Source organism: Pyrus communis, chromosome 15 (assembly GCF_041283825.1).
Source record: "Pyrus communis isolate YQ-2024b chromosome 15, ASM4128382v1, whole genome shotgun sequence".
NCBI lineage: Eukaryota > Viridiplantae > Streptophyta > Magnoliopsida > Rosales > Rosaceae > Pyrus > Pyrus communis.
In genome coordinates, this window is record NC_142579.1 from 33,904,192 (window position 1) to 33,928,493 (window position 24,302).

At 36.7% G+C, this 24,302-nt stretch overlaps 1 protein-coding gene across 2 annotated transcripts; it reads right to left on the reverse strand.

Annotated features, from left to right (window-relative positions):
- Positions 1 to 11,866: 11,866 nt before the first annotated feature.
- Positions 11,867 to 14,733, reverse strand: LOC137739419 (F-box/kelch-repeat protein At3g23880-like). Of its 2 annotated transcripts, none has more exons than XM_088686014.1 (2): positions 14,607 to 14,733; positions 11,867 to 13,746 (listed from the first exon to the last, which is right to left on the reverse strand). In XM_088686014.1, exon 2 carries the CDS (start codon positions 13,604 to 13,606, stop codon positions 12,224 to 12,226), a length of 1,383 nt encoding a protein of 460 aa, XP_088542140.1. In that variant the 5' UTR covers positions 13,607 to 13,746; positions 14,607 to 14,733; the 3' UTR covers positions 11,867 to 12,223. The 2 variants fall into 2 exon arrangements, with proteins under 2 accessions (XP_088542140.1, XP_088542141.1); XM_088686015.1 differs by lacking the exon at positions 14,607 to 14,733 and adding an exon at positions 13,886 to 14,154.
- Positions 14,734 to 24,302: the final 9,569 nt, after the last annotated feature.

Here is a 24,302-nt window from a genome sequence, read left to right on the forward strand (position 1 = left end):
TATTTATTTTTCTTTAAAAAAAAGGGGAATAATTAATAGTAAGTTACGATTATTCATTTATTTTGGGTCCGGAAAAACTATGGAGAATTTTATTATACTTGTGATTATAGTCAAGCAGACTCACCAGCTTAGAGCATCAAACCAGATACCTCTCATGTTTTTTTTTTTTTTTGCATCATTGTTTTATTAAATTAAGGCTCTTAAATTTTAATATATTTTTTAACAAACGATATTATGTGAGGAGATGGGTGGGTTTAGCTTCACAATAGGCTAGTAATAATGTGGTTCAAATTCGCCTTTGGAGAGAATTAAACTTAAGACTTCTCCCTTACAAGTAAATAGGAATATTGTGGCCTTAAATAGTTAAATTGAATAAGGATCCTCTCCGGATCCTCTTTGTGTGGATCCTGATGATCCTCATATCGTATCCGTTCATCGTATATCGTGCGGTCAGTTTTCGTTATGTACTGTTTGTGTTTAATTTTAAATAAAAATATTTAAAATAATTTTTGATCATACAATGTATAATAAACGAACATGATATGAAAATCTTCAGAATCTTCACAAAAAAAAATATGAAGAGGATTCCCATTCAGTTAAATTTTAATATTCTACGAGCTTATAGACGGGAATAAATCAGCACGGGCGACGATATCACAATATGCTTGTAGTCAGTCAAATCGTTTGAATTGATTTGAATTCAATACAGAGAAATCATGCATTATCCAATGCTAAGTTGTTTGTGGGGATCCGTGTGTTGGCAAGGGATTACGCAAGGATGACTTTTCAACGTGGCATTGAGGGAAGAAAGGATAAAGGATAGCATAGGAACCGGGATTCCCTCCTGAGCATGTTGGGCAGCTTATTTGAATTCTTAAAATTTAATCAAATGATTATAATTATTATAATTTTTAGAAGGACGTTATGTTTGTAATCGTTAAATCAAATTTCGAGGATTCAAATAAATCACTCAGCAGTCTCCGATCACCATCCTTAGGAGGAGATCCGGTTCTGATAGCATATACCATCCATTTGGGATATTACTCTTAGAAGCACGCCAAGTGTCAATTAGGATAAAGATGATTTTGGTGATACCATCGGAAGACGGTTTTGGTTATCATCAAAAGGCAAATGGTAGTCACCGTATGGACTCTACAACATGTTCAAGTGTATTTATCCTATAAATCTAAGAGACCGTGCAACTCAGAAGGCTTTTTCCTACTTAATAAACAACTCAAATGCTTTACATAAAAACTCTCACACTATGTAAAACATCTTATTACATTTGTTGATAAAAGATACTAAATATCTTAATATGTGAAACGTCTTACATATTTGTTGAGGAAAAAAAAACACTAATTATCTGAACCCAAAATACTAATTATGATTGCTTCTAGTTAGTTGGTGATCCAAATCTCAACTATTAAGGGATCACTTCATTAGCTTCATGTAGAATCGGTATCACTCTCTTGTGCATTTTCTCACATGACCGACTTCCAGCTGCATGCACATACATATGTCAAATTTATTACAACTTCAATGGGGGGATTTGAATCTGCAAATTTTCCATTTTTTTGAGCTTCAAGAACTCCGTTGTCTGCTGCTTCACCCCCTAAATGCCATTTTTTCCGAGTCAGCACGCGTTCAGCAAATCTGAATTTTCAGATTTCAGTACTCCAAACTCTCTTCCGTTGTCGATCTTTTATGGGAAATTAGAACGTGGCAATTTTACTAGATAATCTCTCCATTATTTTTCACTATTTTAATTCATTCGGGTTTTGTTTAAGAGTAGGGTTGGAATATGACGCCTAATGTCTAGTGTGTGCACGCCTAACACATACTAAATTGCCAATAATACACAAACAATGGTACGAGCTAATAGCAACATACCTTCCTAATGATTTTTTGGGTACTTACTTATAATGAGCTAATGAAGGTTTATTTACGACAGCGTCCCCCAAAATTCATTATTGTTCTCATTTTGCATCTTGAAACTCTTTTTTTATTTTTTTATTTTTTTCTTCTCACTTAACCTCCTAAAACTACATTACCTCTCTCACTAGTCACTATGCCCTTTTCTTTGTCCATACTGCCAAATAAACTGATGTAGAACATTTAGTGGAGGAATTTGAAGCACAGCTTGATAGGTGCAAGGAGAAGACCAACAGGTCATGAGTTGTACACTATGATTTAAATAGCATTCAATATGTATAATTAATCTGGTACATTACAAATAGAATAAATAGGCAATGTAAGTGTTGCTCTAAGGATCATCTTTTGTATTCCAGATTAATCAATATAGTCTTTGAGAATTCTCTCACTTTTTTCTGGTGGATTCCAGATGAATCATTAGGGGTGAACATGGGGATCCCTCAATTTATCTTCTTGTTGCGTCAGTTGGCATCAGAGCAGGTTTGCTTTGGCTCGATGGCGAATGACCTGACGAATGATATGACTCGTTCTGCCGGGAAACCAGTTTCCAGGACAGAGTTTCACGCCCTTGCTACAGTTGTTGAAGAGATTCGGCAATTGCTTTTCAACATGGGAAACAACAATGCTTCTCAACATGGGAAACAACAACAACAATAATGACAACAACAATCTAAAAAAGGATCGAGAAAACCGACGTGGTAGTGGTAAAGGCAACCACAATGGTCATCGTCAATGGGAGGCTAGTGAATCAGATTCTGAGGAGTAGATCGACCAGCCCGAGAACCCATATGCTGCTAATCAAAATAACTAACAACCCATTGAAGATTACCGATTGAAGGCTGACATTCCTTATTTTAATGGTCATCTATCCATTGAAGGATTTTTAGATTGGCTCGTGGAGGTAGAGAGATTCTTTGAGATTATGTCGGTACCGGAGGAGAAGATGGTTAAGGTAGCAGCTTTTCGCTTGAAGGGAAGTGCGGCTGTATGGTGGGATAATTTGCAGAAGTCGCGACAAAGGCAGGCCAAACAACCAGTCAGAACATGGTGTAGGATGAAGCAGTTGATGATGGTCCGTTTCTTTCCAGTAGATTACGAGCAACATCTCTATCGCCTCTACCATAATTGTACCCAAGGTAGCAGAATAGTAGAAGATTATACTGATGAGTTCCTACGGTTGGCAGACAGAAATTCTTTGAATGAGACTTAGGGGCAGACAGTGTCAAGATATGTCAATGGATTGACGACATCAATACATGATAGAATTGGGTTACAAGTTTTCTGGCATGTCCATGAGGCTCAAAATATGGCTATGAAGGCACAACAGTTAGAGAAAGAACTGAAAAAACATGAACAAAAAGAGAAGAAATCGAACTATGGCAATAATAATAGTTACCATAGGAGGGCTTGTGTAGTTGTCGTTATTTTTGACGGAGAAGTTGCAGAGGTGAGGTCGGGAGAGAGATGGCGTCGCGGTCGAGAGAGAGTTTGTCAGGTCTGAGGGGAAAGTTTGTCAGGTCTGAGGGTGAGGTCGAGAGAGAGAGAGAGTGTCAAGTTGAAACGAATGTTTAAGATCCAATCTCAATCAAATTCAACGACTACTATTAATTGATTTAAATATAAAATTATATTTAAACATTTTAGCTTCAATGTTACCGAACAATGGCCAATGGAAACTAAATACCATACTGAAACTTTCGGTATTGTTCGATTTTTTGTTTTTCGGTTTCTTGTATTTCGAGATCGATAAAATTCGGTTCGGGTTTTTTCAGGTATTTTAAATCACAATTTAACGGTTATTTTAATTTCGATTTAGATGATTTTTTACCGCTACACTCCTTGACCCTATATGAATAAAATGAATGAATTCGATCTTCAATTTAAAATATTTACACTAGTGGATACCGCAAAATCTTATATTATACTTAATAAAAAGTATAAATAAATTCTAAGTGTTAGTAAATCTATCGTTTTGATGGGATACGTATTCTACGAAACTAATTTCAACGATCCAACCATCAAACTTGTTTATGCATGCTTCAAGATCGTATACCCCAAAAATGGCAAAAAACAAACATTCAGAGATCAAGTAACGGGACAAAACTTTTCGACGGTTATAAACAAAAAATCACGATTTAACGGTGATTTGAACTCCGATTTTGATGATTTTTTACAGCTACACTCCTTGACCCTATATGAATACAATGAATGAACTCGATCTTCAATTTAAAATATTTACACTAATGGATACCACAAAATTTTATGTTATACTTAATGAAAGTATAAATAGATTCTAATTATTAATTTAACATAATATATTCTTATATTACTAAATAATATAAGTTCATGTTATATTTAATATTGTTAAAAGCGACACTGTTTTATTTAAAGTGACACTGTATTATTTAATGTCGCTGAAAAGCGACACTATATTATTTAAAGCGACACTAGTATTTAAAAACTATTAAAATGTATGTCGGTTTTAAGCGACATTTAATGTTTACGTCGGTTTAAAAGCGACATTAAATGTTTATGACGCTTATAAGCGACAGTAAATCCGATGTCATGTTAAATAAATGTCGCAATTGTCTAGTCCGACACTACCTACTGACACTATAAGACCCTTTTGTAGTAGTGTTCACCGGCAGTTGCAGCAGAATTTCCTCCACAATCTCATAGGGAAGCTGCCGCTGATCATCGTGTTCATTATGCATATTGGAATGATCCAGTAAGGTTCCCATGTGATATACAATTGGTTGAGGGAGGCTTGATGAAACTTGAGACTTTGAGTTCCACTATTTATAGAGCAATCACTGCAATAACTTAAGCGCAAGTTGAGAGGTGTGATCCTTCACCTACATGTGAACTCCATCTGTCATTTTAGCATCTATGTATAAATTAATAAAGGACTAAACGATAAATTAGCAACTAGTACTGTGGATTAACTAAACGATAAAGCTAGCTAATAAACAAATATTTAACAATATACAATAATAAACAAGGACTACTTTGTGGAACTTGCATATCGACTCCAGAATGAAGTCAATGATATTTGTATCGACCTTATTGAATTAACATCACCAAAATATGACTGCCTAGACTAACCTGTAGTAATTTGGAGCTGCGGATAAGCATAAACAAGGCCTTTATATAATAAGTTGGAAGATAATATGCATTGGAAGCTAGCAATAATATAAAGTTCATAATAGACATATATATGTGTTGACTCTAAAAATTATAAAACCTACACGGCGCGCAGGCCGAGTAATTAATAAGCTAACTAAGTCCCTCGGTTGAATGCGGGGCGTGCCAACTTGTCGGCTGAGCCTAGCCAAGGAGTAGAATTTGTTGATGTTGCGTTGAGCGCGTTGCTGACTTCTTTATCTTGCGACTGCGACCGAGGAAGGAACACTTTCGGTCTTTGGGTTCTAGAGCCTGAAGACAAGGCTGATGGTCCTTCGAAGTTCACAAATTGTCGGTGCCTGATTCGGTCACTGTGATTATGTTCGTAAGAGTATAAGCACGTCGAATCGACACCAGACTATACGAGCACAAATATTCAAAGGCGATGTATGTCTTGATGGTAAATGTGGTTCGGCCGTCAGAATGCCGAACTCTGAAACTCACTTATGAGTATCCAATCATAAAATTACTCGGCATCTAGTACGCCGAATGTCGTAATTCGTAACACCTTACTTCGCCGAAAAGGCTAATAAGGTGACCTCCGCCAACAAGGATTCGAAAACCCTTCTTGGCCAAGACTTGGATAGGTAACCAATCGGCCTCGACGCAGTGCTGTTTATCCAAACTGAAGGTGCTCCTTGATCAGCTGATTCTACGGCAATAGTGTTGTTTATCCAAACTGAAGGTGTTCGCCAGTTGCCTCCACAATGTTGTTTGTCCAAATTGAAGGTGTGTCGGCAAGAAAAAGAAAATAAAAATCTCAAGTTGTTTAAGAGGTTTTGCGTAGGGCAATTGTGTGTTGAATTGAAGGTCCTCAGTTGTTGCATGATTTCTTGTATTTATAGCACTAACTCTTTGACATCGAATTAAACTCCCACCTGGATTGGGAGTTCTTGTTTCGTTCCAACTTTGCTTCGAACAACCCTACTCCCATTAGGACTTTGAACTCACCCCCTTTTGGGGCTTTATTCATCATTGGTCGAGAATCCTAATTGCACCAGGACTTCCTCGACCCTTTTTGCTTATCTGAACTACTCCTTCTTGTGATAGGACTCGACCATCCCTGCTAAATGGCCCGGAATCATCAGGCAGCCCATAGTATTTTTGACACGGCTTTGGACCGAGCACAAACCTACACTCGGCCCAACAATATTATTTTGGGCCCAAACAATATGATAACCACGATTTGCTACCATTCAACTAACGCATCCTAATTTTAAACGGATCAAATTACTTTTACATATAAAACCGATCAGTCTATTATAAATCATCATTCAAAGTAACAGGAAAGTACTTTAACCTGTATACACAAACGACCACATATAATTGAGCTTCAGTTGAGGTTTAAAAGTAGCTAAGTACGTAGCTAGTGAAGCAAGTATTGTAGGCCGGGCGATTTGGGATCCATGAGCTTGAAAGATCAACCACCCGTCAATATTTAATCTACATATGTAACACTATTCTCTGACTGGCTAGCTAATGTATTGTATATGTAATAAGGACAAGGATTGTCTGCCCTTCCACTTTCGGTGTCCTTCCGTACTCTCTTGTTTTGTGTGATCACGGTTAAGTCACGTCAACATTTTATACTTTTTTTTTATATAGAGATAATAAGACAAAAATGAATAGTAATATAAAATGTTAACGTGACTTAATCATGACCACACAAACAGGAGGGCATGGGAGGGCAGACAATCCTTGTCCATGTAATAATACCACCTCCATCTCTATCTAATTATACAACTGACATAAATCTATATAACAAAATAAACGTTTACAAGCATGCAATTTGATGATGCGATTCCAATCAATACAAAACTGATAAAACACACGTATGTGTGTGTGTGTGTGTGTGTGTGTGTGTGTGTGTGTGTGTTGTTGACATTGTAGTTGTTCTTAATTTGGTGATGGCGTGCAGAGCTTACTTTGAACTTTCAACCTCGAGTCCATATCATGCCTTGTCGATATTGCCAATTGCCATGCCAGTCTATGTTTTTCGTGTGTCAAACTCTCAAGTGGTGTTAAATATTGGTTGTTTATTATAAAATGTTAAAGTTAAAAGTAGCTGTACGTGACTTGATTGTACTATATAGAATGATTCTGAAAATTCTTCAATTACGTACGTTAATCGTACTTTTTTTTTTAAATTGTCCAATAACCTACTACACGACTCATCTCAATTACGTACGTTAATCGTACATTATACGGCCAGTTTTCGTCAGTTACAATTTATTTTAATTTTAAATAAAAAAATTTATAATTATTTCTGACCGTACGATGTACGATAAACAGACGTGATTGAAGGATTTCTGAAATTCTCACAAAGAGGATATGGAGAGGATCCTCATTCATATATATATATATATATATATATATATATATATACATGCTAGTCCATCGTTTAATTTAAATGAAATTAATTCCTATTAGCTAGCTGGAAATATTGAATATCTTGTAATTGTCAACGGAGGAGTACGGTTGTACGGTCGATCCGATACTGTGTTGAAAGTGTCATATAACTCGCCTCCGCGCTTCAATGAGGGTCTGAGACTCCGACGCTATAATATTTGACAATGCCACAAAAAGTTGCTCGAGGGGAGGGAGGGGCCGGAGGGTCAATTCCTCAGTCACCGCATACAACAATACGAACAAACAGATAATCCACCTTTAACTTTAACATGTTGAATTTTTCTTCATTAGTTCATTGATTATCATATTCTTAGGGGAATGCATCCGTTCAACATCTAAAGTAAATATATATAGTAATTTTAGGTAGATTAAATTTGTAAGTTATAAGAAATAAGTAAAATAAGTACGTTAATCAATACTTAAGTAATAATTAAATCATCAACTTTCATATATATTTAGTTTACAAACTTTTATCTAAGTAAGTCATTTCTCTCTATTTTTCTTTAACTTTGTACTATATTAGCTGATATTAAGATTAAGCTGCTGCTGCTGCAATTCGAAGAGATGGGGATTTGAAAGTCAGCCAACAATAAAAAGACCAACAGACATTTTTGAATTAAAATAAAGTTGTCAAAGTGGGAGCCGGTGACTAACAACTCACGCACCATGGCCAGGCCAGGCCACCACCACTTCCTCTCGGTCCCCTCTTGTGCTTCCCAGTTCCCTCCCTTCCACTCAAATAATATATAGCAAAGTGCATAAGTTGGTGAACATGGTAAACAAGGCAGATTATTATATATGGCTATAGCAACTTGCATTAAAACGAAATTCATAAAGACCGCTTTCATACACATTAAAATCACTGAAGGCAAAGTCAAGATGCATTATTATTATTATTATTGTCATTACTATTACGTGACACAAGCCGATAGATAAAATCAAGGTCTAATCGGAGAAATAGTTTCCGTGGTCATAAGGTATTCGGAAGATAGCCCATGTGATAAAAAAAATTCGGATTTAAACCCCTGTGGTCAAAGTCTGTTAGGATTTAGGCCATCTCCAGCTGTGGGCTGGCCAGAGGGCTCGTTTTAGCCCTATGGCCCTCCAATGATTCTCCAAGATATTAATATTTTAATGAACAGTACAAGGTCATATTTGCCTCTGTCTCCAACCGAGGGCCAGAGGGCCAAATGGCCCTGCCACAAAAAACCGTCTCCAACCGAGGGTCAAATGGCCATAGGGTCAAACATAATTTATTATTTAAATTTAAAAACTACAACAACTTAAATTCAAATCCAACAACTTAAATTTAAAAACTATAACGATAACTGGCTCAAAAAACCAAAAAAATTAGAATTTAAGAGGAGAGGCAAGGATACGAAACTTTACAATTATTTAGAGGATACAGAAGTTTCAAATCTCGAACACGCGGATGGAAACCAATACCTTATTCATGGGGATGTTGGACCACATGCTACCAGCTCAATAGATCAAATAAAGTAATATGTATTCTAGCTTCCGTGTTTTTGTGGCTCTTTTGAAGAAAAAAAACTTATATGACATGAGTTTTTGTGCCAATAAAATATAGGGTTTTTTTTTAACTTTAATCCTTCAACAAGATTGAAATTTAAAATAAACCTGGTGTTATATTACATATTGATTATAGTCCCTTGATATGTCCTTAATTCAAAATAATTAATGTGCATTTTATTTAATGTCTCTCATTAAATATTTAAATTTATTAACATACAAATTTTAATTTATTTTTTGACCAAAAAAAAAGTTTTTATTTATTTATTAATTTTATTTAACATTCTTCAAACTTGAAAGACTCAATTAATGTACCTAAATATATGTACCGAAATGTATTATATTGAACTAATGTATTTAAATGTTACAACTGAAATGTATGTACTGAAATATATGCACCATAATGTATTATATTAAATTAATATACCTAAATGTGTGCACCGAAATGTGGCATCCCGGCCCGGGGCGGATCACTTCCCGGGCCCGCTCCACCACCGTAACACAATATTGTCCGCTTTGGGCTCCGACCACACCCTCACGGTTTTGTTTCTGGGAACTCACACGAGAACCTCCCAGTGGGTCACCCATCATGGGAGTGCTCTCGTGCGCTACTCGCTTAACTTCGGAGTTCCTACGGAACCCGAAGCCAGTGAGCTCCCAAAAGGCCTCGTACTAGGTAAGGATGGGAATATACATTTAAGGATCACTCCCCTGGGCGATGTGGGATGTCACAGAAATGTATGTACCAGAAATGGATTATATTGAATTAATGTACCTAAATGTTTGTATCGAAATGTGTGTACCTAAATGTATGCATTGAAATTTATTATAATGAATTTAATGTACCTAAATGAAGAAGACAAAGTACATCGAAATATATTGTATAAGAAAAATTAGTTTATCTAAATGTTTACAACAAAATATATTACAATAAATGAAATGAAAATTATAATTATAATGAAATAAAATCAATACATTAAAATTAGGAAGAAAAAGAGAAATAATTAAAAATGCAAATGTAATTAATAAATGAGGTTATTAATGTATCAAGGGACTAAAATTATATTTTGATCTTACTCATGGTTTGAGTCTAAAAGTCATCTTTACCAAATATTAGAATGAAGTTTTCTAAAAATATGTGTAAGTTTTTTCTTACACATTCTTGTTTTATTAGCACGTAAGACTACGTGATAGTATGCTTATATTATGTAAGTTCTTCAATTGTAGATGTGACAAAAGGTTACCCTTTCACCATTTTGTTGTACCAAACCATATGATTCAAAGGTTAATTTAGATGTAAAAATTAAAAAATACACTCAATCAATGCTGAAATGAAAAACCAGGCAGGGGTTGACCCGGTATTAAAAGATTTGAGGGAACAAAAACCTAAAAAGCAGGTACATTATCCATTCATCCATGATCCATGCACCCATATCTTTCCTTTTCAGAGCCTTACGGATGAATGCGATACAGCGGTTGAAAATTTAAATGAGCTGTATGTGTGGATGCTTGTGGGCTTTGGGGCCTCCTCGGTTTGGCAGGATAAGGACCGTTCATCTTCTCGAAAACAACTTACGTGTCACAGCCTACAATGTTGTTATTGTGACATTTTGTACCGTTAAAAAAGTTCTCCAAGAGTTGCCAAAACGACGGATAATAATCACCACTAGCATTGTATTAATGACATGAAATGCCAAGATGATGGAAAATCATAACAGATAAGTTCTCCAAGGGACCACTGCCCTTCTGTCTTTCAATTGTTTTCAAAAGCAACTTGTTTGTCGGGTCTAGTCGCGTCTAGTCGCGTCAGACATGGACTTCCCCAATAGTTTGCTTCATCACGAATGACTTTCTTTGATATTCCAAAATTGGAAAAATAGAGGAAGCAAAATTTTCAAAGTTTAACCGACCTGATTCCATTTAATTTTATAAATCGTGTACAACTATGAAAAACATAATACGTGTTTTATGCAATAATCATTTTGGGTATCTCTTAATAAAAAAGGACGTGTGAGTCGTTACCTAATGATTAAGAACTAAACTAAAGTCATGAGCTGAAATTACAAGGTACTTGTAGCTCAATCGCAGACAACCATAATGGTGTTTCGTGTTCGATTATTCCTTCCATAATTTAATTGATTAAGAAAATTCATATTTGATTACTCCTCCTATAATTTAATTGATTTAAGAAAAATCATCTGTTTTTTCCGTAACTTAATTAATTAAGAAAATTCACTTTTATTATAATTTAATTAATTAAGAACATTTACCTCTCTCTCAGTCATAAGTTAATTAAAAACATTACTGAGTATTATCGGTTCAAATCATTAATTCAATGAAATCCATTTATAGAATCTTAGTCACTCTCAATTTTCGTTAATTGTTTTATTCATATATTTTAGTAAATTTTCCATCAATTAATCAGAATATATTATATTCCTTTCAGTCCAATCCTTCTCTCCAAATTAGGGTTCTTATTAGGCATTTCTAGCCTCCCAACTTCTGAATCCCTCCAAAAAATCAATTTCTCAAATTTTGGTGCAAATACTGTAGGAAAATATATATACCTGCACAAATAGAAATAATAATCAATAAATAATACGAACAAACGAAACAATCAATGAATTAATCGACAACGAAACAACTAACCTGGATAAACTAATGAATTCAGAACCCGGTACACGGAAACGGGGTGCACAGAAGGAATGTACGGCGAGGGATAGCGGAGACGTCACAGCTAACGGATAGGGTCACAAAACGGGTAACTGTGAAACGGAGACGATGAAGAATTGTACTGGAATGTGAACCCAAATTTTAACGAATGCGATCTGTTAATTTCGAATTTAATTTGGGGCTGCTAAAATAATTGATGCTTATAAGGAAGTTAATAAGGTGCCAGAAAGCTTGGAGTCGCCAACAAAATGGCGCCCCAATCGATACAAATTTGTGTATTTATACATACAGAGCGGAAAACATAGCAGCTAAGGTTTCAAATATAAATCCCCCAAGCTGTAGTAGCACTTCGGCCAACCAATCGGTCAGATCACTCGGGCTTCGCCGGATCCCGACACGTCATCACCCAACGAGCGCCACCTTACCTCGCTGCCGGAAAACTAAACAATTTGCAGAGGAAAGCTCAAAAGCACCAAATCCGACTCTTTTTTTAATTTCAAAATTGGGGTTTCAGATAACTAGTCGGACTTGGACATGGCGGAGAGCCGGCTGGGCCGGGGACAGAAATCGGCTCTCCACCTCTGGCTGTGGGAGGAGCAAGGCTCTCCATGTACAAAGCCACTTGAGAAGAGTGTACATCCCCGGAAATGACGGCTCGGAAGTTTCTGTCCGCCGGATTGTAAATGACTAGTTTCCTGTGATGCAAGAGGATTAGAATCTCCCCGTTCTTCAAAATACTCAGAAGTGACATCAGCCCTAGGTATTCAGAATCCATCTTCAGCGGAATGGTAGTGAAAATAGACCAAGATGCCTTGACCCCGTACTCATTCATTAACCACACCTGGTAATCAGACCCATGAGGGCTGTGAAGCATATTCAGCCGCCCTCCTAAAACCCCCAAACCATAGAACGAGAAATTCTTGTCACCGTCGCCCGGTAGGGGAACTTGTCGGTACGTCTCCTCCGCTATATCGAAAGAAACGATTGAGAAAGGCCTCTCATCATCACCATTTGCGGAAGCTTGATCAGTAGTCTTTCCGCGGCGGACTGCCCAGTGGAGAGCCCCGTTGAGTAGGGTTCCGACAAGGTTGAACAGAAAGTAAAAAGGCAGGGTTTCGGACCTGGCTCTCCATGTATTGGTCTTCAAAGAATAAATGTCAAGTTGGGTGGCGAAAACGCCAGCCTTACTTGAAGAAGTGGCCCTCACTATTTTATAGTCTTCCCTGCGCGAATCGTCACCGAAGCCATAGAAGTAATCCTTATCGGAGATTGTCGCCAACTTTGGGGCTGCATGAACCTGCCTGGTGGATGGATTATAAATCATCATATCTTCCGAGTCAACCAACAAACACACCAGGCCGTTACAAGAGCCGACAATCTTCATGTCTTTGACCTGCCGCCTCATTGTCACAGAGTACTCATGCTCCTCCTCCACGACCCTAGTAGTACTATTAGCACCAGTTGTGCCAGCTGCTTCTGCCTTCGTTTCTGTTTCTGCCTTTGCTTCTGCTAGACTTTCTGCTTCACCGTCGCCACGGGATGGCAAGGTTGCCGTTGCGGGTGCATCAATAGTAGTGGTATTGAGAACTTGTACGTGGACGGACTGGAGGAGGGACAAAGAGGAAAGCATGAGTCGTGCTCTTGACGATGTAGTTTTGCCGTGAGCATCATGATCATGATCACAATCATCGTCATCGTCGTCTTGTTTGGTAGAGCGGATAAGGAGGTGTGACTTGACAAACTTTGGGTCGGAGATGAGAGCAAGCCATGGGTTGCATACGCTTCTGAAACGAAGGAGGGACTTCACCGGCAGTTGCAGCAGAATTTTCTCCACAATCTCATAAGGAAGCTGCCGCTGATCATCGTGTTCATGATGCATATTGGAATGATCCAATAAGGTTCCCCTGTGATATACAATTGGTTGAGGGAGGCTTGATGAAACTTGGGACTTTGAGTTCCAGTATTTATAGAGCAATCACTGCAATAACTAAGTGCAAGTTGAGAGGTTTGATCCTTCACCTACAAGTAAACTCCATCTGTCAATTTAGCATCTATTTATAAATTAATAAAGGACAACTAGTACTGCAGATTAACTAAATGATAAAGCTAGCTAATTAAACAAATCTTTAACAGTATGCAATAATAAAACAAGGATTACTTTGTGGAACTTGCATATCGACTCCAGAATGAAGTCAATGATATTTGTATCGACCTTATTGAATTAACATGACCCAAAATATGACTGCCTAAACTAACATGTACTAATTTGGAGCTGCGGTTAAGCATAAACAAGGCCTTTATATAATAAGTTGGAAGATAATATGCATTGGAAGCTAGTAATAATAAAAAGTTCATGATATATAGAGATATATCTGATAACCACGATTTGCTGCCATTCAGCTAATGCATCCTAATTTCAGATGGATCAAATTACTTTTACATACAAAACCGATCAGTCTATTATAAATCATCATTCAAAGTCACCGGAAGGTACTTTAACCTGTATACACAAACGACCACATATAATTGAGATTCAGTTGAGGCTTAAAAGTAGCTAAGTACGTAGCTAGTGAAGCAAATATTGTAGGCCGGCCTACTTTGGGATACGCGAGCTTGAAAGATCCACCACTGGTCAATATTTAATCTGTATATGCAACATTATCTTTGAAAGGGCTAGCTAATGTATTATGTAATAATACAACCTCCATCTCTCTCTAATTATACAACTGACACATGCATAAATCTATATAACAAAATAAACGTTTACATAGCATGCAATTTGATGATGCGATTCCAATCAATACAAAACTGATAGCACACACGTATAAGTGTGTGCGCGCGCGCGCATAGTGGTTGTTGAGGTGGGAAGTATAAACTACCTGCAGGCCGGCCGTGATCGGTTGAAGAAATTAATTACGTGGGACTTGGACTACCATTCATAACAAACTGGAAATGGCTTCGTTAATTAGGCAAGTCGCAGGTGATGCGCAAGAAGAATGAATGAGATATTAAGATGTGTTGCTGCAATATATACACACACAACACAAGCGTGTATATATATATATGCCGCAGAGTAAATGGATAGTAATAAATGTAGAAGAGTTCAGACTACAGAGAGAGAGAGAGAGAGAGAGAGTAGTGTAGACCCAGCGTGCTGTTGACATTGAGGTAGTTCATAATTTGGTTATGACGTGCACGGCCATCAAAAAGAAATTTTCGAGCCTCGTAAAGAAATTTGGGCCCATCTGGCCACAGATTTGAACAATGCCAAACTGCAAAATCACCATCAGCTCAGTGAGTTGGTTCAACTGTAGAAAAAAGTGTTAAAAAATGTTGACGTATTATATTTCTATTATTTTTTATCTTATTATTTTTATAAAAAAATCAATATAAAATGTTAACGTGGCTTAACCATGACCGCACAAAATAGAAGGGCAGACAATCTGCCTCCTTAAAAAATTCTGCAAAGTGCAAAAATTAGGGTTTATATCATTCATGTGGTCCTCCACTCCCTCATTGCCAAGAGTTTAATGACCTATCTTCATCTTCAGGCCCCCAAGATGCAGAAATGAAAAATCTAGAATGCATAGATGCATAACATATGTAAATGGTGCTTTACTACAGTGGTAGAAAACAATCATGTTTATGCATTTTGGTGCGGATTGATCTCTATCAATTTCCTCACCCATAATCAATAGGGAATTTTAACGAAAAGCTTCCGGTACTAAGGACGGGCAAACAAGCCCTAGGCCTGCGGGCTGAGCCGGTTCTATGTGGTTCGAGACGGGTACGGGGTGGGTCTTAAATTTGTAAAGACAAAACGGGGTGAGTTCACAAAATTATCGGGGCGGGGCAGGTGAAAAGGCCTTAGAAAACGGGGCCCCAGCTAGGCCTATTTCTCCCTATTCTCCCTATTCTCACGATTAGTAGTTTGTTCACTTGGCGCAAAGTTAAGTTACTTTCCCTTACTCGTGACCACACCCTTTTTCCCTTATGTCTGCAAGCAGCCTCACTCTCTCTCTGTAACATTTGAACTCTCTCTCTAAGCTTCGAGAAGGAGACCACCATCACCCACGCCATTTTTGTCCAAATCAAACCCCCAAACTTATACTTTTGAGACTTATGGGACACAAGGAATTATATGGTGGTTTTGCACGCACCATTGGAGCACTATGAGGTGTTCTTCCATGGAATCCAAGAGCTTTAAGCTCTACTTAGAACTCAGGTAAGGCTACCTCTTTTCTATCTAAGATTTTCTGGGTTGTTCTTGATGTGTTGTGATTTCGAGGTTGGGGCGTGTCATCTATTGTGTTGTTTTAGGGACTAGGGTTACTAATTTAGGGGTTTTCTATGATGGTGGATTGAATGGCGAGCAGGTGTTGGGTGGTTTCTCTGCCGGTTCAAAACTCAGCGTCGTCCCCATCATCGCGGTCCAATCATCCATCATCATTGTCGCCGCCGCCATTGTCATCTTACTCAAAAGTCGACAAGCAAGGGGAATCAACTGCGGCGCTGCCAACAAAGGGTTTGGGTAGGGAAAAAAAAAAGTAACAGAGGACCCGTGTACCCAACCCGAACCCGTTTCAAATGGGCCGGGTTAGATTCGGTTCCAGTGATTAGATTTGCAACGCCCAGCCTGTTTCCTTTTTAAGCTGGTCTGATACTGTTCACTTTAACAAAAAAACACATTTTTACACTAAAAAGTCAATCATGTATTATTCACTTTAATTTTTATTTTGTCTTTATCGTTAAAACTCAGGGTTTTAAAAAAAAATTCATTAGTTTTCCTTGATAAATAACCATTTAAACATTTTTCATGTTGCAGTTGGGTTTGAAATTAATCAAAATTGAGTTAGTCAATTAATTAGTTCAACTACTTTGTACTTGTTTCCTAATAAGCCCCTACAATTGTATATAAACTTACACACACATGCAATTATGCAAGTGCAGCTTGTTTTTACCAGGACCCACCCACCGACCTACTGCTTGTTTGTGTTTGATCATACCACCTTCATTGAAGAATTGATTGGTACCAAATGTGTCACAGGAATGACCAAAGCCAGTTGTCAATAGTCAAATTTCTCCCCACCGACACTGCCAATATGGTACGGACTCTTTTTTCTTCTGTTCCAGACGAGCTATTTATGGATGAGATGGTCGGATACCTTTATTCAAGTGTTTTTTTAATTTTTTAAAATTTTTTTTTTGTCTAAGCTAATTGAGGGCGTTTATCATTACTCCTAAAACTAAGGGCTAGTTTGGTACTGCTGTACTTTGAATAAAAAATTGTTTCTGTTGTGCTGTGCTGTGAGAATAAACTCATTTTTGCTGCTTCATATTTTCAGTTTTTTTTTTCATCCAAAACTGTGAAAATAAGCTATTTTTAAATGTTTACCAATATATTTTTGAGCTTAGCTTTTTTTATACCTACTTTTTATAAAAGCACACCAGTACTAAATTTACCACAAAAAATTGCTCGGGGTAGGGAGGGTCAATTCCTTAGCCATAGCATACAACAATACGAACAAACAAACAATCGACCTTTAACTTTAACATGTTGAATTTTTCTTCATTGGTTCATTGCTTATCATATTCTTAGGCGACTGCATCCGTCCAACATCCAAAGTAAATATATATAGTAATGTTAGGTAGACTAAATTTGTTGAGTATAAGAAATAAGTACATTAATTAATATTTAAGTAATAATTCAATCACCAACTTTCATATTATTTAGTTTACAAATTTTTTTCTAAATCAACCATTTATCTCTATTTTTCTTTAACCTTATAGTTTTTTTTTTTGGTGAACTAACTTTATACTTTTTTAGCCGATATTAAGATTAAGCTGCTGCTGCAATTTCAAGAGATGGGGATTTCAAAGTCAGCCATAAAAAGACCAGCAGACATTTTTGAATTAAAATAAAGTTGACAAAGTAGGAACGTACGGATGACTAACAATAAATAGACCAGCAGAAATTTTTGAATTAAAATAAAGTTGACAAAGTGGGAACCGGTGACTAACAACTCACGCACCTTGGCCACTCCAGGCCAGGCCACCACCATTCCCTCTCGGTCACCTCTTGTGTGCTTGCCAGTTCCCTCCCTTCCACTCAAATAGTATCTAGCAAAGTGCGTAACAACAATGCTCGTAAAGTCCGCTCTCATACACATCGTACTCAGTGACAGCAAGTCAAGCTGCATTATTATTATTGTCATTACTGTTAAGCGACACAAGCCGCCGATAGATAAATTCAAACACCGAACGCTTGTTATCTTGTTTCTTCTTTTTATTATACTGTTTGAACATTATTTTTTTTCTTTTTATTTTTATCTTTAAAAAAAATGGGTAACTGATAGTAAATTACGGTTATTCATTCATTTTGGGCTCGAAAGACTATGGAGAATTTCATTCTATTCATGATTATAGTCAAGCAAACTCACCAGTTTAGAGTATCGAACTCAAGACCTCTTACATTTTTTTTGCATCATTGTTTTATGAAATTAACGCTCTTAAATTTTAATATATATTTTTTTATAAACGATATAATCTAAGGGGATGGGTGGGTTTAGCTTTACAATGTACTAGCAATAATGTAGTTCAAATTTACCTTTGGAGAGAATCGAACCTAAGATCTCTCCTTACAAGTAATGAGTTAAATTGAATGAGTATCCTCTTTGTGAGGATCCTCACATTGTGTTCGTTCATCGTACATCATGCAGTTAGTTTTCATCATGTACTGTTTGTGTTAAATTTTAAATAAAAATATTTATAATAATTTATGATCACACGATATATGAAGAACGAACATAATGTAAAGATCCTCATGGTCCCTGTTAAATTTTAATATTTTTTATGAGCTCAGAAAATCATGCATGATCCAATGCTAGTTGTTTTGGGGATCCGTGTGTTGGCCAGGGATTACTCAAGGGATGACTTTTCAACGTGGCATTGAGGGAAGAAAGGATAAAGGAATAACTTTTCAACGTGGCAAGGGATTACTCAAGGGATGACTTTTCAACGTGGCATTGAGGGAAGAAAGGATAAGGGGATGACTTTTCAACGTGGCATTGAGGGAAGAAAGGATAAGGGGATGACTTTTCAACGTGGAAGGGATTACTCAAGGGATGACTTTTCCGCATGTGCCATCCATTTGGGATAGTACTCCTGGTCGCACGCCAAGTGTCAATTAGAATAAGGATGATTTTCGTGATACCATCGGACGGAAGATGGTTTCGATTATCATCAAAAGGTAATTGGTAGTCACCGTATGGACTCTACAACACGTTCAAGCGTATTTATCCCATAAGTATAGTGACCGTGCAACTCAGAAGGCCTTTTCCAACTTAATAAACAAATCAAACGCTTTATGCAAAAATTCAAGTGCTATGTGAAACGTCTTATCACATTTGTTAAGAAAAAACACTAATTATCTTAGTATGTAAAACGACTTATCACATTTGTTGAGAAAAAACGCTAATTATCTTAACCCAAAATACTAATTATCATTGCTTCTGGCTGGTTAGTGATCTAAGTCTCAACTAGTAAGAGATTACTTTATTAACTTCCTATAGAATCGGTATCACTCTCTTGAAATACAGTTCAGCATTCAGATGTTCATTATAAAATGTTTCTCTTTTTTGAGTGCTCGTGTCCCTGATACCGATTTGGCGCACATATATTCTCATGAATATAATCAAGGCAGCTGAACCTGGTGTAGGAGATCATGAACTCGTAGTGATCTAGACAACCTTGTCTTCAGGTTCTATAACAAGGTCAAGAGGTGTTCCTTCCTTAGCCGTAATTGTTCAACTACATAAGTCAGCATTTAACACCATCACCCACCAGCACCACGCATATTTTGTTCGTCCGGCTGACGTAATCAACTCTTAGTTGGCACACATTCATTCACAAAAACGTACATGTTAGTGATACAATATCCAACAATAACAATACATACTTTATTTAGTAGTTTATACCAATGGATGCCCTATACCGACCCCTCCAACTATCTCATAAAACTCAACATCATTTATTCTTGCACACAATTTATCTTCCCATTTTAGACTTATAAAAATAATTCTCTTCTACTTTTCGTCGTTCAAATATAAGGTTTAAGAGCATCTCCAAAGAAGATATCAAATTTTAAACATCAAAATGATAATTGATAGCTTATGTGGCAATTTGACATTTTGTACAATATTTTGCTCCACCCAATATGTTAAATAATAATGTCATTTAATAAATTTTTTATCTTTTTGTGGAGTCCAATGATTAAGGCAACAATCAAATATTTCAAAAATATAACAACAGTTATTATATATTATATTAATCTATTAAAATATCATTTAATAAATTTGACATCTGCTGTCAAATTTGATAGCAACAAGCTTTGCCTTCAAATGATTAAGCGCCACCTAAGAAATTGAAGGTTTGGTTGGAGAGAGTTTGCTGCCATTTTTTACTGTTGTATGCCTACGTGGCAATTTTGACATCTCATTTGAAGATGCTCTAACCTCTGACTTCCCATTTATTATGATTCTCTTTTATAATATTCCCTTTATTTTTACAAATTACAAATAAATATAGAACGGGACTTGGCTGTTGAAGATTCAGCATCATTCCCTGCTAATAATCAATTATGGTTGGACACGTGTCCAAGTTGTGAATTTTTTAATCACAACTTGAACACATGTTCAGTCGTGATTAGTGATCAGCATGGATGTTGTTGATTCTTTCAACAGCCAAGTTCTATCCATAAATATATTGGTGCTAGTTTATACAACTTGCCGTTGAACAATAATATATGCATGATGGTTTCTATCGGCATCGGCCTGTGGGAGTCGCGACGTTAAAACTGATTGCTCTGTCTTCCGTCGAGAATCCTAGATCTATGATTTTTTTTATTTTTTATTTTTTTAATCACGGTGTCTTTGTATCTTAGAGTCAATAATATTTGTTTTCCTTTGTAAATATTAAAATAACATGCTTCGAAGCCTAGTTTGTTGCAAATGAAATAATGTAGTTTCACGTCAAGTTTACATGACACCAATGAAATAAAGAGGGAATCGAAGAGCTTAAAAATAGTAAAACTAATGAAGAGAATCAGATGAACAATCTTTCTAGTTGATATGATTCATGATACTCAGGTATTTAATTACAAATTTTAAGAGAAAGTAATACCTTTTTTGATTGTTAGTAAACACGAAAGAAATTTAAAACTAAATATTATATTTTTTTAACAAATAATATTATCTATTATAAAGATAAAGAGGTAACTCAGTCTCACATAACTTGTAATAATATTGTTTCTTTTAATTCACATATGAAGAAAATGAAATCTAAGATCTCTCATTTATTTAAATGTTAATACGGATGCCAAGATGCTCATACAGATTATGGCGGATGAAAGTTACTGTCTCATCGGATGTCTCGTCTCAATCAACACTTTTTTTTGTCTATTAAACTGTTGATAGTTGACGATTATAAATAACCAACAAAGGATAATTGTTCCCTGCCCTAATCAAAGTCCTCTTTTCATCAAATTAATTTACGATCCAATCCTACCTAACATTACAGATTAATACTATTACTAGTTGGTATTAACAATACCCAAAACTGTTAGATGAAGATTATATATAATGTGACAATAATGTTGCATTTAACACATATAATTTCATATTAAATTGAATTTTTACAAGAATGATCTATGAATCAAGAATAATAAAATAAACGATTTTTTTGTTTATTAAACTGTTAGATAGTTGACGATTACAAATAACCAACAAATGACATTTATTCCCTGCCATAATCAAAGTCCCCTTTTCATCAAATTAATTTACGATCCAATCCTACCTAACATTACAGATTAATTACTAGTTGATATTAACAATACCCAACACTGATAGATTAAGATTATACATAATGTGAGAATAATGTCGCATTTAGCACATATGGTTTCGAATTAAATTAAATTTTTGTAAAAATGATGTATGAATCAAAATTAATAAAATAAAAGGTTTTTTGTCTACTAAACTGTTGATAGTTGACGATTACAAATAACCAACAAATGATATTTATTCCCTGCCCTAATCAAAGTCCTTTTTTCATCAAATTAATTTACGATCCAATCCTACCTTACATTACAGATTAATAGATTAAGATTATATATAATGTTAAAATAATGTTGCATTTATCATATATGATTTCGGATTAAATTGAATTTTTGCAAGAATGATCAATGAATCGAGATTAAAAATAGACAGTTCAGATCGTTGAAGCTCACCGTGGAATGGACCCTACAACTAGTCCCTATTTTAACCTAAAAAGGAAGATCCCTTTGCATAAATGGCATGTTGTATCATCTCTATCATTTTTTATAATGTAATATATTACGGTTATAACACACAAAAACTAAAGTAGCCATTAAAAGATGCATATGTTAAACAAAAGAAGTACAAATAAAAAGAAAATACTTACAAAAATTAACATGATAAATGAATGATTCAGTCGTACTTATGAAATTTAAATGAGTAATGCTAGGTATATTAGCTTTTTAGACTAAATTTGTAACCATGTGATGTGTCAGCAAGGAAATAAACACCTTAATCAACACTTAAGTAATAATCCTATCATTATCAACAATTAAGTAACATGTTTTTTATTTTAAAGGGGGATCCACAAGTGGCTTCACCATGGTAGTTCATCGTTTTTTGGGCCGAGAAGACTTACAGAGGCAATTCAACCTTCCTCTGGCCATCATCATGTGAATCACTAGTGGCAAAAATCGAACCTAGGACGTGCCGTATAGAATACTGGCTTGGATGTTAAATCCCACCCCCAAATTCTATTGTAAGTTCACTTTTTCCCCTAAAGTTTTAATGAATTTTGCAAATTGGTCCCTTATCCTAGTCCAATCCGGACCCTCCCTTTAGATTCTCCTCCTCTCTCTGCTTGCCACATGGCAAACACTTACTCTCTTTTTCTTTCCTTTTCCCAGACTCCCTCAGTCTCTATCTCTCTCAGTCTCACAAAACCCTCTCTTCCATCTCCCTGGCGACACACACACCCACTCACACCTATAGAAGCACCCCAACGACGACGCAACACCACAACCACCCTCATGGACCCCTTCTCACTTTTCCTCATCGATGCGAGGCACGGCGAAGCGTAGAGAGCACTTCGGTGAACCCCCGAGATCCTCGAGTGAAAAACCAGACACCTCCGATCGTTTCATGGAAAATCGAAGGTACTAATATCTTATTCTCATCTCTACCTTTAATTAAGGTGTTAGATCGTGGGTTAAAATAACCGATTGCCGTCGATCGGAGCACAAAAGGCTCCAGCCTCCTTCCTTGACGAGAAAAAGGTCGAATGAGCCAAGCTCAATGAACCCATGTCATTTGGGCCGTTTAGGACTTGGGCCTTAGGCCCGTTGGTCATTCAAACCTAACCTAATTACTTTTATTCTATTTATATTTATTTTAGTTTTTTTTTAAAACCTAAAAACCTTTTAGTTTGGGCTAGGCCTTCAAGCCCAACCCATTTGAAAACCCAAAACCCTTTAGGACCCAGGCCTTTGAGGCGGTATAAAACTTGGGTCGGGCCTTTAAGCCCAAGCCCAATCTTGCCCAACCTAGAGAACCCAGCAACTCCAGACCTTGCATGAGGACTTGTGGACCTGCGCGTGAATGGTCATTGGTACCGACGCATGGACCTCACGTGCTGCCGTTCACGGCAGTGTTGGCGAATTTTTCGGTGACCCAATGGGGCGCTTGGGGCGGTGCGTGACGATACTCAAGGTTTATTTTTATGTTTTTTGACGTCTTGAATCCGTTTATGATGTCCGTTTTCTAAAATTCAACCGTTATCCCTTGCCTCGTATTGATGATCTGTTTGACCAGCTGAAAGGTGCACAAATATTTTCTAAGATCGATCTTTGCTCGGGTTTTCACCAGCTACTGATTCGGGATGAAGATGTGTCGAAGACTACCTTTTGCATTAGGTATGGACACTATGAGTTCCGTTTCATGCCTTTTAAGTTAACAAATGCACCTGTATCATTCATGGATTTGATGAACGGAGTTTTCAGACCGTATCTGGATCGATTTGTGATTGTGTTCATTAATGACATCCTGATCTATTCCAAAAGTAATGTCGAGCACATAAAGCATTTAAAGTTGGTGTTAGAGAGGTTGAGAAATCATCTGTTGTATGTAAGATTCAGTAAGTGTCAGTTTTGCTTGAACCAGATCAGTTTCCTTGAACATGTAGTCTCTGTTGAGGGAAATAGTGTGGACCCTCAGAAGGTTTCGGCAGTGTTTATATAGGAGTAACCGAGGAATGTTACTGAAATGAGGAGTTTCCTTAGGCTGGTTGGCTATTATCGATGCTTTGTGCAGGATTTCTCAGCAATCGCCCTACCTCTGACTAAGTTGACTCGGAAAGGGGTTAAATTCAAGTGGAATGATGATTGTGACCGGAGTTTCCAGGAGATTAAGATACATTTTACTCAGGCTCTCATCCTTGCTTTTCCAGACGATTGTGGTGAGTTTGAGATTTACACTGATGCATCCTTG

Excerpts from the sequence above, each read along its gene's own strand:
- LOC137739419 (XM_088686014.1), bottom strand. The coding sequence starts at position 13,606 with ATGCATCATGAACACGATGATCAGCGGCAGCTTCCTTATGAGATTGTG.